Source organism: Calonectris borealis, chromosome 28 (genome assembly GCF_964195595.1).
Source record: "Calonectris borealis chromosome 28, bCalBor7.hap1.2, whole genome shotgun sequence".
NCBI classification, from domain to species: Eukaryota; Metazoa; Chordata; class Aves; order Procellariiformes; family Procellariidae; genus Calonectris; species Calonectris borealis.
This window is the reverse complement of record NC_134339.1, coordinates 736655-754155: the sequence shown is the minus strand read 5'-3', so window position 1 is coordinate 754155 and position 17501 is coordinate 736655. Positions and strand designations below refer to the sequence as shown.

The 17501-nt window shown below is 43.8% G+C and overlaps 1 protein-coding gene across 8 annotated transcripts in view; it reads right to left on the bottom strand.

Annotated features, from left to right (window-relative positions):
* The window catches only part of REXO1 (RNA exonuclease 1 homolog), a 41529-nt gene that overhangs the window by 13413 nt on the left and 10615 nt on the right, over positions 1-17501 (bottom strand). For all 8 annotated transcript variants that reach the window (XR_012677533.1, XR_012677531.1, XR_012677532.1 and 5 more), the window contains exons 2-9: positions 12741-14524; positions 9251-9352; positions 6640-6841; positions 5803-5966; positions 3805-3942; positions 2723-2846; positions 1517-1630; positions 187-324 (exon numbers count right to left, since the gene is read on the bottom strand). Coding sequence is in view for 3 of the 8 variants with exons in the window: in XM_075175298.1 (XP_075031399.1) it covers positions 187-324; positions 1517-1630; positions 2723-2846; positions 3805-3942; positions 5803-5966; positions 6640-6841; positions 9251-9352; positions 12741-14524 (2766 nt within the window). In the remaining 5 variants the exon portion in view is untranslated. The remainder of the gene's footprint in view (positions 1-186; positions 325-1516; positions 1631-2722; positions 2847-3804; positions 3943-5802; positions 5967-6639; positions 6842-9250; positions 9353-12740; positions 14525-17501) is intronic.

Sequence of the window (17501 nt, the reverse complement as noted above, 5' to 3'; positions counted from 1 at the left end):
TCTGAGGCCGGCTGGCCCCAGAGACAGAGATCACAGCCAAGGAGTCCCATCACAACAGGAGCAAATGGCTCCACGCTGAGACCAAGAACATCTTTATGCAAAAAGACCGTTTGCAAGCAGGACAGGCATCTCCAGTTGCAATGCATCTAGCAAACCTTGCAGAATGAAAGAGCCAGCTGAGCTTACAGTCAATTGTTTTCTTCTCCTCTGCAGTGAAAAGGACAGCACGGCCGGGTTTCTCTGGGTGAGGCATTGGGTAACCATTTTCCTTCAGCTGCTCCTCAGTCATGAGATACTCCTTTAGTCGTCGGTACAAGGCAGCTCCTGCACACAAAGACAATGCTGAAGCCAGATCACTTAAGTAGGGGCTGTTTCTCTTACTGTTTTTTGCTTTATCAAGCCTCCTGGCAGGGACTCTCACTATTTTAAACTTGCTTCCACTGCCTTTGTTCAGGATTGACAGAGAAATAGGTGCCAGGGCAGTATTTTTCAAAATCTGATCATTAGTGTACAAGCTGATTTTTAACCTCTTCAACAACCAGCATTACATCTGGAAAACACAGCTGAAACAGACTTCCTCCAAAGGGCCCATCTTCAGGCCTTTTTGTTACCAATGTGAGACCTCTCCCATTTTAATGTTTTAAATGCTTTAACTGATAATTTGTAACATAGCCCAAAGAATACCCCTCAAAGGCCACCCACAGCTAGCTAAAAAATTCATTATTAGAAGCTTTCTTCCTGCTGTTGATTTCAGGCTGCTCATTTCATTTCACAGAATAATTATAACTTCTTGCACTCTGCTCAATATCTCTTCTTTCGCTGCTACGTTAAAACCCTTCCAATATTGCTGTGTACCCTTTGATGTTGCTTAGCGGAGCTATACAGGCCCTTTTAAGCTTTCTCCATGTCAATTCCTTCTGCTCCGTGGCCTCCCTGTCTCTTCTCTGATCTCCTCAATAATTTGCCTGCATCTCTTGGCAACTGAAATACCCATAACCGATTTGAGCCAACATGAATAATGCTTGTGGCACAAGCCTTTGGCTACGATATGACCTTACTATGACATTCGTAAACGTGAAATTGAGCCCTGCAGAGCAGATGGAGATATTTGTAAGTTTGCCTTTTAATCTGTCAGGCACATTGTAAAGTACTGCTTCAGGGCAAGAAAGTTAAAGTAAAATCCAGACAGAAATAAAAGCCCAAAAGTCAGTAATACCCAAAACACAAGAGGCAGCTCTGAACAGTTACTGATGCTACATCAGTAAAGCCATGCGTACTACACCAGCGAACTCGCAGCCCAAAGCGGGGAAGCAAGGAAGCCGCTGATCAGAGTGGCGTACCATTCACCCAGCGACGCTGCAGGACTGCACTGCAGTTGGGTAATAACTCCTAACACTGGCCCGCAGATAAATCACAGCACTTCATGCCATCTGCCAGATCCTGCTTCTCCCCAGCCACAGCGTTATACCTCCAGCTATAATTTACAGGTTACAGCCTTGCAGGAGCAGGGTCTTACCTGTTAAATCCTCTGCTCTCAAGCTCCCTGACCGGTTCAGAGTAAAGCTTGTCTTAGCAGCAAGCTTCCCTCCCAGCACAGCTTCATGGGACACTACTTTCTTGTTGCTTGTCTCTGCAGCGAGAAGGGAAGAAGCAAAACAAGACAGAGATCAGGTACCCAGCTGAGTAAGAGTAAGTGACTTCAGTCCTCGAGTTTGGGGCACTACACATCGGCAAAAGGAGGACTGCATTTATCCTCTTGAATTCTTGCTCTGCTCCAGAAATTGGCACGTGTAAGGTGGTGGCCTAGCATTTTCATTCTAGCACCTTGCGGAGCTTTCTGTTTGCACTGTCAACCCACAGCAACGTTTTTTAAGGGCAGCAAGGACATTTTTACAGTTCCCCTGGAAACCCTGGTAGCTCTACCTGCTTACTCTGCATAGCAAGCCCTCCTACTGACCAAAAGCAAGAGAGGACTAAGCACAGAGGCAACTCGACCCAGTCATGTGCTGCATGGTGGCATCACCCACCCACAGTGAGCAGCTTTGTTGTTAGGTCCCTACAGACCAGACTCCCACGCTGAATCTTTCAACTTCTTTTAGAAAGGAGCTTCAGAGCTCTAGAATATGCTCAGCACATCAGATAATGGCAGATAGGTGCTTTTTGCTAATCATTAACTGGCAGCCCTCTCCTAAAGGCCAGCCTCCCAAGTTCAGCCACTCTGACTAATGGCCATGAAGGTAATGAAGACAGAGGGGAGAAAAGGGAAGAGACCAGGAAAAAAAAAATTCACAAGAACAGCACAAATTGATTGTTTAATGTACCCTCTCGAGAGCCAATAATGAAATGTCTTAACCCTCTTCGTTTCTCTCTTGAAGCTTAATGTGTGTAACAGATTTCTGCAGTGATGGACGAGTCTATCACTTTGAAGGCATCATGTGAAAGTTACTCCATTAGCGGGGCTTTTCATTTTAAAGAACTTGTGCTAAAAAAAAAACATCCATGTGGCATTATCTCCATTTAGGTTCAGACAGCCAACAAAGCATTGCAGGACTTGCCTCTTGAAGGCCCATTAAAGCTTGCCAGACTATAAAAAGCTAACTGGAGTTGTTTGCCTTTCAGCATAATGCTTCTGAGAAATGGGTCTGTCTTTTCAACAAGTTTCTCTCCGTGGCTTCTAATCCAAGCAGGGCTCCGATTATTAAACCACAAACGTGGTACGTACTGTTCGTACTGGACGGGGAATTGGGCACTAGGCTTCGGAGCTTCTTTAAGGTGTTCACTGCCACATTCAGGTAGATGTTGCGACTGGTGCTACGTTCATAAGCCACCTTCTCTTCTGACAGAGCCTGCAAACAATGCAATTCATTACTACATACTTTTGTTCCACTACTGCTTTTGGAGAAAAGAAACGTTTGGCTCTTAAAATACAGAATCCAAGTAGGATAGCAAAAAAAATTGCCTGTCAAGGAATCGAGTAATAAAGTGGAACATGGCACAAATATATACTGGTTCTGGGGCCTGCTTAGGTGAGTAAGAGAAAAAAAAATATTGTATTTTAAACAAACTGCTGGAAGAAGCATTTTCATGTGAAACCTTCCCTAACAGATTAACAAAGCAGTTCTGGAACTGCCTGGGGAAAGCTGTTTTCCCCACTTCGGTGGCAGTGCAAGATCTTAACTGGCACGAAAAGGAAGTTTGGCAAATGGTCACTCATTGGATGCAACAGAAACATTCCACCTAGGGAGCTGTGAAGGTGAAATCCCACAAAAGAAATCCTCGTGGCTCTGCTTTGGTTACAAAACACACCACACGATGTCTCGTATTTACCCAACTAACATGAATGGCCAAAGTCTTCCAATAAAACACATTACTTTCTCAACTCTGCTTTTGGAAATCCTACTGCTAGAAGGCTCCTTAAAAGCCTCGCAGTTCATAAGCAGCAAGTTTTACCAGTTACATCTATCTCAAACACTTACCTCTGCTGAACACTTAGATTCCAGGAGGTATTTGCTGCTGTACCAGAGCAAGAGGCCTTTTCGTCCAGCTTGACCATAATACACATTCCCCTATGTCCCTCCTCTGGGGTTATCAAAAAGATCGTGCATGCTTTACAAATGAAGGAAAAGATGGGACTTCCTACTGGAAACCCCCCCTGGAATTACATTTTCTATTGTCCAGTCTGGAATTACATGTGGATAGGAGAATTTTCTGGATTTGCTGCAATTTTAGAAGGTCTTAGCCAAGGCAGAGGATGTTATTCTCTGCTGCAGACTTGATTCATAAGAAGCAAGCATCAGTACAGACCTTGTCAAATGCTTCCTGGGAGGAGGAGCAGAATTTCAGGCACTCATCAATGAAAAGATTGAGATATCTTTGACGAATGTTTGTTGGGACTTTAGCACCAAATTCTGTGGGAATAACAGGCCTCTGTAAGCTGGCGCTCTAGAGATGAGACAGAGAGAGAGAGAGAGAGAGAGAGGCTATTCAGGGTTTAAAAAGTATGTTGCTCTGAGGCTCTCACATTTCCTGCTACGTTATTAATAGAGGCATGACTTCCTTTCTGAAAATCTGTCCAAAGCTAAAAATAACATTTTTGGTACTAAAAGCGCCACTTGAAGCTTTTGTACCACCTTCAGTTTTTGAACTACTTCAAAAAACAACCATGTCTCATTATGTAACTCATCCAGCTGCCAAGGACTCCCAGTGGCATTAGTCACAACACTGCATTTACACATACAAGCATTCCAGACCACGAAAATGATGACATTTATGTTAAGAGATTCAAGATTAGCACGGTACCAAGCACCACGCTTGGACTTGGAGACGTGAACACATGGCACCAGTTATGTGCACGACAGACATGGTTTTCTTTTCAGTGCTCTGGCTGTGAAGAGAGAATGGGAGGCCCACTCCTGCCAGGCTGGCAGCCAGCTAAATCATCACACTTTCTGTGGGATTCCTGTAACTTTACTGCATTGGGGTTTTCTCTTCCTTTTTTAACGCCAGTCATGACGCTCCTGAAAGGATTTCCCCCTTAAATTGAATGACATCATCTTCATGCGTAAAAACTGCATGTTGGACCGAGTTATGACCTACCACTGCAGTTTTCCATTTAACATCAGTTTATCTGCCAAATCAACACAATTTGCCTCTGTTTTTGGAGAAGAAACCGTATGTTCACCTATAAACTAACCAATTGTTTTGTCAGTCTTTCTCCACCCCACCCAAGAGATAGCCACAAACCAAACCATCTGCCGCAATCTATAATCAAAAGAGCTCTACAGAAGGTATGAGCAACTGGTCCTATCTCAATGGGAAGAGTGCTCATTTTCCTCATGAGACTTCCACTTTGGTCCTTTTCGTTACATATATATATATTTTCTCGACCTCCAATGATACCCTTAAGCACCTCTGTAACACTGGTAAATATTTTATCCTTTCAGTTGTTTCTTTTATTTTTAATCAGCTTCAAGTTATAAGTCACTATGGTGACTTTTTGGGTGGGGAAGGAAGAAAATGACTTTTCACTGCTACAGAAAAAATCAGAGTATGTTATGACATATCTTGACAAAAGATATCATCAATAAGATATCTTTAATCAAGTCCTGCCACTAACCACATTCCTTACCAACCACTCCAGCAAACAGCTGCTTATGCCATCCACATGCTGCTACGTGAGGAACTCTATTCTGAATTATCTTAGTGAGTAACATGTTCCCCAGTGCTCATGGGGAAAGGAGGGACTTTTTTGCTAAGGAACTCATAGCAAAAGTATCCAAAGGCTGAGCAGGTATCCCAGGAGAAAAAATTTAAAAAAAAAAAAAAAAGATTTTTTTCTCCAAATATTAACAGCAGCATGAAGTTCAAATGATTACATTTTAACTATATAGGTCACTGTGGGACATAATTCATAACCCATAACAATTCCTCAGTACGGCCCACAAAGCCCGGGAAGGGCATTAATCCAGCCATACCTTTTGAACACGAGAGGCTCCAAGTCCCTGACACAAACAGCTACACACCTAGCCAGACAGCACAACAGAAGACTCAAACTGAAGATGAGCGATCAATATTCAAAGAGATCAGAGCAACGCTTAAGTATTTCTGCCTTTTTAAGCTTCTACCCCTCAAGTGTTTATTTTTTTTATACAATGCTATCAAGGAAAACCACAGGAAGAAGCAAATGCATTTAATCAACCTAATCAAAACACCCCTTTTCAGAGCGTGCTAAGTTTGGAGCAGCATGGTTAAACAAAGCACCCTCAATGGGGAATGACCAGAAAGATTTCAAATTTCTCTTACCTGTAAGGAGGGAACATGAGCTATCCTTTTCGGCACGATGGTGCTGGTGGTCTTTGAAGCCATCCCAGCTAAGGTGCAAGCCTTCAGAGAAAGGGTGGGTGCTTCAGAGTCATTGGAAGGTGTGACACTCCTGCCAGCAACAGTCGTCTTACTACTCACGAGGCCTGCAAGAAACAGAAAACATACTTAGGTAGAAATCCCACCACCGGGCTTCAAGTTGCCAAAATGAACTTACTGTAGAAGGACCATGCTGCAAGCTGTGATTTTTTCAAATGGAAGCCTCTAAAGGCATACAAATTGGCTAATTTTACCGCCTTCCAGGCAAGAATGAAGGAACCTTCTGCCAGGAAACGTGCCTCATTTCTGTTTGTTTTGGGGTAACTGAGTCAGCAGAGTTTAAAGAGGTAACCCTGTCAGCTACAATGCACTAACTGCAACACGTCAGCTCTGAGTCCTTCCAACTACAAAGGGATACCAATGTGCATTAATTAGTACTTCCCTCCTGTGCCACCTCTGACGGCTTGAATGGGAGAGCGAATGAGGAGCAAACATGCTCCAAGGAAGAAACCGAAAAAGAACAGGCTGAAGTGAGGGAGGCTGGGCAAGACGGGCAGGGGAACGGGGCTGTATGTCTCGTCTGTCACTTTTCAGAACAGGATGGAATTTCTCAGGGGAAAGACCCCCCACTGGTCACTATCAGCAAAAATTCAGGTCATGGCCAATGCTACGCATCTCTGGATAGTTTCACATCTGCTCGGGAGAAGTTTAAACAGAAGGCAGTGTCTTTTAACAGGGGGGAAGACAGGACAACAATCACAAATAACGCTGCTGGCTTACTTTGTTTGGCTGCTGCGGTAAGGGCTACATTTGGCACGTGAGCAATCCTCTTCTTTTCTCCTGGCAAAGAAAGAGAGGCCTTTTGAACGGCCACAGCCAGCTGTGCCGCTTGCTGCTGAGCCAACTGGATCCTCTGGTAACAGACCTCCTGAGCGGTGGGGGGACGGTACGGCCGGATTACAGGCTTGCTCGGGACCTCTGCCTGCACAGACAAAAAGTTTTAGAGCCAGCATGCTCGCCTGCTCAATCCCCACCCTCTGGCTTCCATTCACCCAAGAAAGGTCTCTTTTCCTCAACCCCTCTCTGTTAGCAAATACAGGTTTTTGAGAGGAGATGATCCCAGCCGTCTTCCAGAACAAAATATCTAAAGTCACCTACTAAAAAACATTACATTAATGATTCACCCTCAGGCAACGCCTCCCAGCACTCTGGCACGTTCCTAAATTGGTAGGTGGTATTCGAACTGCTTGTTTAATGGCATGATGCTCCCCATCACTGTGCCCAACCCACTTCTGGACTCTGCCAATACTCTCAACTCTACAGTCTTACACTAGAAAATGAATCTAGCCCGTGCTCCTACTGCATGCTTCTTTAGTTTATATTGCAATGAAAAAGTGACCAACTACTCTCCATTCCCCTTTGCTACATGATGCTGAGTTTCACGGCTCTCTCCCTCTCTGTCCTTCCCATGCTGAAGAACCAGTGCCATCTACCCTTGCATTACAGCAGCTCCCTGCCTCTCAGCAGCCTTGTTTCAGGTCCCTAGTTCCTGTAACTACTTAAAATTCTCACATATATGTATTTATGGGATTAGAGCATTACATAAACTGAGCTCTGAATTTTAAACAGGCTCTGCCCCTGCCTACTTCTGGAGGCATTTCACTGCTTCAGCTGTTACTAGCACAAACAAGTTACACATGCATTTTCTTTGATGTCCAAATTTAGGTTGCAGGAAAGGTGCCAGAAATTATGTCAGCAAAGAGAGAAGTTTTCTAGCAGCAGACGTACAAGAGAAGCAACAGTAGTACACACTTCTCCACACTACTTAATAACCTTTGAAATCTGAGAAACAGGCCTTCCCTCCTGAAATTTCTTCAGAGAAGGGTGCGCTCGCACAGCCCAGGTGTAACATGGGAGAGACCACAAATTGGGCGCAAGCTGGCACCTCCTGCATTCCTGGTCTCTGATGCTGACACCAGCTTCTGGATACCAAACTGAGTGCAGTCAGCCATTCAACTATAATTACAGACTTCCGAGCAGGACAGGACACTCATTCTCTGCCTCACCTTCAATTCCTTTGGCCCACCATTTCCCCCGGCAACTAAACTAGAACTCAGCTCCCTCTCCTTCTGCTTGCTCAGTCCTTGAGGTATAAATCACAAGCACGACTGAGCAAATATTCGACTTGGAGGGACGCAGCAAAGCACGAGCCTCAACTCTGCGCGTAAAAGCAGCAGTTCAGGTCTTACGGCACCTCCTGAACAGACTTGGCAGCAGCGCCGAGCTGAGATACTCCAGGGAACGCACGTCCCAGTGCGTGCTCACGGCAGCTGCTGCTGAGCACACCAGATCGGCTCTGTTTGCCCACGCAATGGCTGTGCTGGGGCTCACATCTTTGGAAAGCGTTTTGGGATCAGCTGTCACATTAAGAAAATATATTTAAAGATCTGTACATGTCTAAAAGGCACCTATTTACAATAAATATTTGAGTTAATGAATTTCCAACCCATTTGCTTCAGTTTCTTATCTCTTCACTTTGGAAGAAAGGGCCCTTATCAAAACACATGAACTGGCTGAAGATACGTAGTTAAATAAAACGCATTGTATTGACCTCAGGGCTTCAAATTATTAAAAGCAAAGAAACCTTTTCTAGGCAGAGAGGAAAGGAAGAACAATTAATTTGGACTTCCCAGCTCAAATCAGTGCGTAAGTCTCCACTCTTATCCTGCTGGAACAGAAAACTGACTAATCTGTGCTCAGCACCTGGCGGGAAACACTCAGAGAAAACATGAATTAAAATCCCAGTGAGAAAGAAATAAAAAAAATCAGAATGTCTTCCTTGCCTTTTTTTTTAATTCTTCTCCTCTGCACTTAAAGTATTTTCCAATTGTGAAAGAAGAGTATCAAACAAGATACTGTTGATATCTTGGCTGATTCAGAACAGATATAAGGTAATGGTTTTAAATATCTGACAAAATTCCTACAGCTATCTTTTAGGTCTACGAGACAAAAAAAAGTACCATCAGACACAGACTGACCTTGTGCCCAGCTAATTTTTATCCAAGTGATGGAAGGAAGCTATATGTACAAAAATTAACATCTCAATCTATCCCAATGAGTTACAAGGTGCAGAACCCATTTACTCTTCCACAGCTTACTCTTGGTTTTATGAAAGTTTATTAGAGTTTTGCTGCCATTTGTAATAGATGCCCAACCACGTTTTTGAGAAATCAGAAAGGGGAGGAAAGAAATCCGACACAGACAGATTCCAGTGCAAACAACTCACACGCTACTGCCTGAACCTGGGACTGCATCATTTTCCAGTGTCATACAGGACAGAAAATCCTCACTTTAAAGAATCTAAACTTTTGTTTCTAAAAGCTGCACTTACATTTCCTTGTTTGACAAGATGAGAGATCCTTCTTTTTTGGCCAGGAAACAAGGTAGTTAAATTATCTTCTGTCTTTTCTTCATTTCCTTCCTCTTTGGATAGCTGGAAAACAAAAGAACAAGCTTCCAAAACTGAATAGACTTGAAGATCCCTCTTAATGAGGAGACCTGAAAAGTCTCCTTTTGGGTTAACAGAAAGTCCTTGCAGGCGGCAGGTGAGAACAACATGTGGTCAGCTGCTGCACTACGAAAACAAACCTTGTTTTGAACCCAAGAGCCATCAATGAAGCCAGCGAACAGCAGCATTACAGTTCCCACCCAAGCAGTCGCTCCACGAGCTGTGCACTAGGCAGCATTGGCGTGATTCAGGACAGCCCCTACCTGCCACGAGAGACTTGAGCACCCTTCTCCTGCCAGCCGCTCACACACCTCACCTTTCATGGCATTCTTAAAATCCAGGGGGGTTTGGGTTTCCTTTTTTTGTAAGAACTTGGGAGCTGACTCATTTCTGCCCTTGTATAACGCGCTGCTAGAGCAGGTCCTGAAAACCTCCTCGACACCAAACCACGGTGCACCCACTCCACATTTAGGGAAACGTTTCTCTGCAGTTTTATCCACAGCCATATCTGCAGAAAGATTGCGGTGACAAATCCCCAGGTCACACACTTGTGCAGCCAGAAACCCATGAGGAAATAATAGCACCTCACCAGCTAAAGCCACTTCTGAGCTCAACATCTCAGACTTGCTGCCGGGGGCAGGGAAACCACTTTAAAATCTTCTTTGAATTTGACTCAGCTGTTCATTTATACAAAACACACTTCACGAGTTTATTTTTCAAAACTCTAGCAGCTCTCCAGTCAATCTTGCTTTCAGTTTTCCAACATAACTCCTGGCAAAGCTCTAAGCAGAGAGAGCCTGATAATCTCTTAGAAATTCGGCAGCAGAGCTGAAGGCTGGATTTGGGGGTGAGCTCGGACTCCGCTTAGGCTGAGCTTGTGCTCATCACCACAAGGGCATTCTGGATGAGCACTTCACACTGAATCACTTCGCTTTCTAGGAACTCGGTAAGTCTGTTAATTCAGTTACACCCCTAATACACTCTTTCACAAAGCGATCCTTCCCGGTGGAAAAGTACAGCACTGCCCACATGTACCTTCCCTCTGGACTAGCACATTACTGAGACCAAATGACACGGGCTCCATCTACAAAATTATTCCATAAACAAAAAAATTCCCCAGGACCAATCCCACCTGCCAGAAACGCAGCAGGGAAACAGGTACCTACTTACAAACACCCATCTCGCAAAGAAGGACCCCTCCGCTGCAATGCTTGTTCCTCCCTTTCCAAAACAGGGGGAAATTAAAATTTTAGTGCAGGGATAGAAGGTAAAGCACGTGCAAAGGAAACCCATGTGGCTGCTGACAGCTGAACATTGCCACTCCATGCCAGAATTAACTGTTTGCAGTGAGTGGCAGTCCCTGGTTCAGCACTTTCTGAATTCAGTCCATTTTGAATCATCCCGTATTTGGAAAGCTCTAAATGGATTAGTATTTCCTACTATAGATTGCATGCCCTCATACTATTTTCACTTAAACCACACAATTTGAAGAAACAAAGCCAAAAATAAAGCGCTTATTCCTAGCCGGGAATTACACTAAACACTGAAGAAAGCAAGCTGAATTCTAAACAAGCAAAATCAAGTAATGCTTAATAGTTCAGAAGAAAATCGTTACACACAACTGCTTTATATAGTTTATTCTAGCAAGGCATTTCACACAAGTGTAAAAAAAGTCTTTACTTGTCAGCAACACAGACTTCTCTCAGAACAGATCGGGGACATTATTGCAACAGAGAGTTCAGCAAAAAGCTTTAATAGTCCAGCTATTCTTTTCAAAAGATGAGCTCTCTTCCCCACGCTGCAGATCCCGGCTCACTTTGTCCTCCACATACAGATGGTCATGAATGGAAAAAATGTTGTTCACGGCCACTTCACCCACCCAGCTAACAAAAGCCTGAAAACCAGCACCAATTCCTGACACCATTTTTAGAATAAAAGTCAACAAACAATCATACCAGGAGAAATTGGCTTTCCACCATGCAGTCGCATGGTTCCTCCTGCACTCGCCCTGCCCCTCCTTCAGATCAATAATCCCAAAGGGAGTCCTGCTGTGTTTGAAGGGGTCTCAACCGGAACACACTGGAAGCCCTGATGGAGTCCCAGTACCTCCACTATGTTTTGGACACAGGACAGTGATAGCTGCAGCTGAAGCCACTCAGTAATTCCCTGGATGGACGCACTCGGCCTTTGGCACCCCTTGTCCCCCCGCATGCAGAGGGGGCACCCGATTTTGTCACCTTGCCCCACTAAGACTCCCAGGTAATACAGCTGACTCAGCAACCCCGATACTCAGCAGACAGATGTGCCAGATGGATAACGCCAGAGACAGGTTTGGGGTGTTTTCTCAATGTTGCCAAATTTGTCACCTTTTTCTCTTTTTAAAGCTCCTTCCAATCCAATTCCCTGAACACCTGCTCTGTACGCAAGCAAAATCATCCCTACCAGAAAACCTGGCCGTGCTGGGTTGGACAGCAAGTCAAACAATCCTGCCCATGCACAGGCAGCCGCTCCCGGGATCGAGGGTTTGCTCTTGCTGCCCAGTCGAACTTGGATGTCGGAAGATGAAGGATGAGTTTTGCCTGCTCCTACTTCCCTGCCTCAGAGGCTGTCAGAGCATCACTGCCAGCAGCTGCTTTCTAGCCTTTTACACTTGCTCCATTCTGTTTTAATCTTGGAAAATGAGGGTCTTGCATCCTCTGGGGACCACCTCGCAGTCACTGGCAGAAGCCTTTTTATGTAAATGATGTCTTTTTACCTCCTTATTCTGAAACTCCGTGTACCTTTTGAAGAAATTTTACCCTCCATTTCTTATTTGCACCACCTAGAAGGTATCCAGAGATCCTCATAAAGTATCTGCAGTTTGCATTTAAAATAGGAAACGGTAATTTGAGGAGCCTCTGAAGTATCCAATGCCAACTACATTGACTTACTTGCAGCAACACATTGTCCTGGTTCTACCGGCCACTACGTTCCTTAAACCATGCTGCAAGAAGGCATCGCCCAGATTAGCAAACTTCGATTACCTTTGAAACACCCACAACATACTCTCTGAAGCCTTTTCTCCAGCCATCCAGGCCACCATGGTTCTTGGGCCAGATGGAGACAGAAGTAACTGATCACCCTGAAAGCTAAAGGCCTTCCACACAAAAGGTAACCGAATCCTTACATTTCACAGCAGCTTTCAGACCAGAAGGTAAATTCAGGTGTAAACTCTCCAAAGCACTCAGTCATGACAAGGATGAGATTCTTCCAACACATGGACTCTCCCTCCGTAGCCCTCTTCAGCTACTTGAAACAAGCAACACCACTAAACTAAACCAGAATCCTTTCACATTTAGATGCGAGAAAACCAACCAACCCAAACCAGCATTACCTGTTTCCCCAGCCTTCCCTTGTCTTCAGTTTTCACATCTGTAGATTCATTAAAAATCCTGAGACACTCTTCCATTGGATCTGACTCAAAGTCCAAGTCTTTCTCAAGGATGGAATAATCAATGTCATCAGATGTTGAGGAAGACGACGATGACTTTGACAATTTAGAGCGCTTCACTTTCTTTGTCTCTTCATTTTCACTCTCAGAGCCTGAACCACAGTCATCACCATCCGAGTCTGAGCTCACGTCAAGTAATGTGGATGGCAAAGGCCGGCCTTTGTCATCATCATCTCCACTCTCATCGCCAAACAGGTCAACGTGACTCAAACTCCGCTGCTTTCGACCCTTCCTTGAATCTCCTTTTCCTGTAGAACTGACCTTTTCTTTCTTTCGCTCCAGTGCTGGAGTCTTGGTCCCTTTCTCTTTGTTTTTACGATCACAGGTTTCCTTACCATTCTTCACATCAGCTGTTTTCAGCTTGGAGTCTTTCTTGCTGCTCCCCAGCTTCTCCGTACTAGAGCCTTTGATGACACCCTCACTCTTGCTTTTCCCTGAACTACTGCTGGTGGACTTGGACTTTTCTTTCTTAAGCCCATCCACTTTTTCTGACTTTTGTTTTTCAGGTTTCTTTGAATTCCCATCGGTTTTCACTTTGACACTTTTATCTTTGCAGTTTTTCTCTTCGTTCTTGGTTTTCAATTTTTCTTCTTTCTTGAGCACTTTGTCTTTTTCTGTATTTTTACTTTTCTCCTTCTTACCAACCTCATTGAGGCCAGGTGTTTTACTAACATCTGATTTCTTCCTTTTTGTTTTGTCTTTTGAGTCTTTGTTTTTATTTTCAATTTCCTGGTCGTTCTTACCAGAATACAATTTTGCTGCTTTTGCATTCTTGTCTGATAAGTTTCCGGCAAGATTTTTCTGTGAACTTGGAAGGTCTTCCATGCCATACTGTGCTGCCGCTTCTTTGCTATCCTGGGAAGCAAAGTCATCCAGTTTGGTGCCCTGCTCTTTGTTGGATAACCCGTCATTTGATTCGCTTTCAGAACCAGCTTTTGATTGTGAACTAACAGAAGTTAGCTTATATTCCACATCAGCCTCATCTTCAGAGGAAGAGAACCTGGCACACACTTCATAGTCCTCAGGTACTTCACAGAGCTTCTTTCGCGACGGAGAGTAAGATTCCTCATAACTAGACACCCTACCCCTTTTAGACCCCTTTGGCTCCTTTGTTGTGGCTTTGCTCAAAAGCCTGGCCGAGTAATTTGAAAGTGGGTCGTATTCCAAGTCTGTAGAAGGTTTAGAGTCATCAATCACATATTTATTGTTAGTGACAGTGCTACTGTATTTTTTATTCTGTACTACAGCCTTGGGAACATATTCCAACGAGCTACCTTTAGATCGGGAAGTATCCAAAGTGTATTTACTTGACCGGTTAGCAGCAGTGAGAGGAGTAGGGTTGTAGTCCGAGTTATTATTAAAGTTGTAGCTACCTGGATTATATTCTAAGGACGTAAATGAATCATTTTGTGTCCCAGCAGCTGACACGGATGTATTCGAAATCAGCGAGGAGGCCTCTGAAACACTGAACTCCTTTGTCGTTTCTAGCAGCTCCTCATACTTTTTCTGCTCTCTCTCAACTTCATTTTTGACTGCCTCAATGGCCTTGTTGACCAGCTCCAGCTCCAGAATACCAGGTGTCACATCTGTAATGTCAGCCAGAGCGCCATCCTCCACCTCCAGCGAGGGCCTCGGAAGCTCTGGATTGTAGGGATCATAGCCCCGTTCTGTAAAAGAGAAGGAAAAAATAATTTACTGCCAGCAATTTAGGTAAAATTTTCTTTGGAGCAAAATTTAAAAAGGTCTTTTTAAGGTCTGCTCTCATCAAAACCCAGTACTGAAAGACACTACCAAAAGCCATGCTCTTGTCACCGCAGAATAGACGTTTGATACCATAAGCCACCAGTGACATTCTCTGACCAGCGGCAGGTGTGTGGCTAGACTAGATTTTACAAACTATTCCTGGGATTTAAGGACTAAAGATCTACTAACAAAATGCTTTTATTACTCATGGAAAAGCTCTATAAATTAAATATTCTTTGAGGCACCAAAGAAGAATCACTGTATTAGGACCAAGAGAAGCTGCGTATGCACAGAATTATCTGCTTAATTCAATGAAGCGACCAAGGGAGGAAAGAGGATTCCAGTACAAAACTGTGGATTAGGTTCTCACTTATCGATGCCAATGCCTACAGCCCACTGAAAGCCCCCAATATTCCTCAAAGCTCAGTATTTCTCACGGCAACTGCAGGAAAACCAGTCTTATTTGGTCTGACAAAGTGAGTGCTGCTAATATGAAAAAACTACAGGTCCAAAGGCAACACAACTCAACCACACAGAACAACCACCAAGTCAGGATTAAACACCCAGAACATTTCTCTTTCCTGACACTGTCTTTTCAGACAAGTCCCTTAAGTGGCCTCTCTTAACAGGCATTTCTAGGACTATGAACAGAGGATATGCTGTGAAAGCTGCATGGCTCTTCCAAGCACAGCTCTACAGGAGAGTTCTTGGTGAGCGATGGTCCACCCTATGGAACAATATGGAAATGCCAAAGCAACCCATCCAAGGGACAACTTACACCTGGAGAGTCTGTTAAAGCTCATCTTGTAACGTTCATCTTGAAAAGGACATGGGAGCAGTTGTCACAAGTACAAACGCTCTCTACTTTCTGCCGTGGTGTTCCAAACTCTCCTACCTACCTTTCCAACTTTTGGTAAAAAGGAAAGGAAAAGGACATCATTTACGAGCGTGTGCAGAGTGACAGGCACCCTGCTTGCCAAAGGACAGGCAGGAAAATAACTTCACCTTGAAAAGTTAGACTAGTAATGGAGGAACCCAGCAATAAAGATGACTGCATTTAGCAAGCTAACAGAAGCTACGGGTAAGTTAATGGCTGCTTTTTCACTTTGAACAGTTTTCAATTCTTGTTTTATCATAGTGTCTCTGGATGCTGCTGTTCCAGAGGAACTTTTTATTATTTCCTAGAAGGACAATAGTAAAACTGGCTTTCCAACATGAATATGTAGAAGGACAAAACAATAAGCAGAGAGATAAAAGATAGGAAAAAACCCAACCTCTCAGGTCTAACAGGGATGAGAGAATTTCTTATAACAGCCAGAAACGAACAGTGTTTACACTGTTTCTACCATTCTCACAAGACTGAGTTTTTTCTTGGACTTTTTTTTTTTTTGGAGAGGATCCATGAACGCACAGCTTCCTTTGGTAATAAGGAAAGAACCTGCCTAGCAGTTGGCAGAATTAGCCTCCAAGCAAGCAGAATAATAGAGACTGGGTTAAAATAAAGGCAGCGGTTTCATAAAACGCCTTTTACCCCCTTGGGTTTGCGAAGGTTTTTTCCAAATCAATTAGCTCCTGATTGAGCAGGGACTCTGGGCAATCGCAGCACGACGTCACCATCTTCCAAAGAACAGTCTGAGCTGTGCTCAGGACCAGAAATGTGGGGAAAAAGGAACAAGGTGATATTTTTCTGTAACTAGTTCCCTCTCCACCTATTGCAAAGTGCTTTACAACCAAGCTACACAGAGCATTTCCAAAACTAGTGTCTGCGCTTCCCCATTACGATGCCCAGCACAGCTCACACCCTGGGGGAGAGGGGGAGGGAGGAGGTGGCAAACCAGAGCATCTCAGCGGATGGTGTACACCGGACAGACTGATACCCAGAGACTCATTAGAAAAAGAAACCATGAAGAAACGCAGGTAACTAGGAAAAAAACAGAAACAAACCTAGATGCAAACAGCATCATCATCAAGGCTCGTATATATAAACAGATTATCAAAATAATTAGGTATAAATATTAGCCTAACAGCTGATAAAGAACAGAGCGCCCTCCACACCCACCACCTCATTTCTCACCGCTTTGCGAAACATCAATTCCGTAGTGGTTAAGGAGACCAGTGCAGTGAAGTCTGGAGGAGTCAGCTATTACCCTCTAACTCAAGATCGAGACTTAAAATTTAGCACAAGCATTGTTAAGTGAACAGCCTGGTAATTTGTGCAGAGATAAGTATTAGGTGGCCTATAAACAAACAGAGGTGAGAACACAGAGTCTGGATCTAAAGACTTGCCAAAATAAAAAAAAAAAACCAAACAATACCACACCAACCCCCCACCCCAAACTACACAAAAGACATTTTGTCTACACAGAAAAGCAAACTATTTTAAATATATCAGGATACAGAGAAAGTAGAAGACAACCTAAGCACAGACCTCATGTCTGATTCTTTGCTGTTCATCTACAGTATGAAACTAATTTGCACATTTTCTTTCAATGGAATGACCAGATGTAAAAATACACTATAATCTCTGAGAATGCCAGCAGGCTTTGAGGCATCATCACGGAAGAGCTCTTTTGTAGGTGTGTAGGAGGCCTGATGAATTACCCAAGCGCCGTTGATCAAAGGCTACCTTTTCCATGAAAGACACTTGTGTAAGTGGGCTCCACGATACTAATCAGGACTGTCACCTTTGGCCATGATGCATTTGCAGATAATGTAATGGAAACACAAGTAGAAGGGGATTTTATTTATATATATATATATACACACACACATATATATACACACACCTGCATATATATGGAGAGCCATATACACATAAGTCCCCAAAGTCAGGGAAATTAAATATGCTGTCTGAAATCAGGCCACCTTTTCAGATGCCTAATTATACTTCTAGGAACCCAG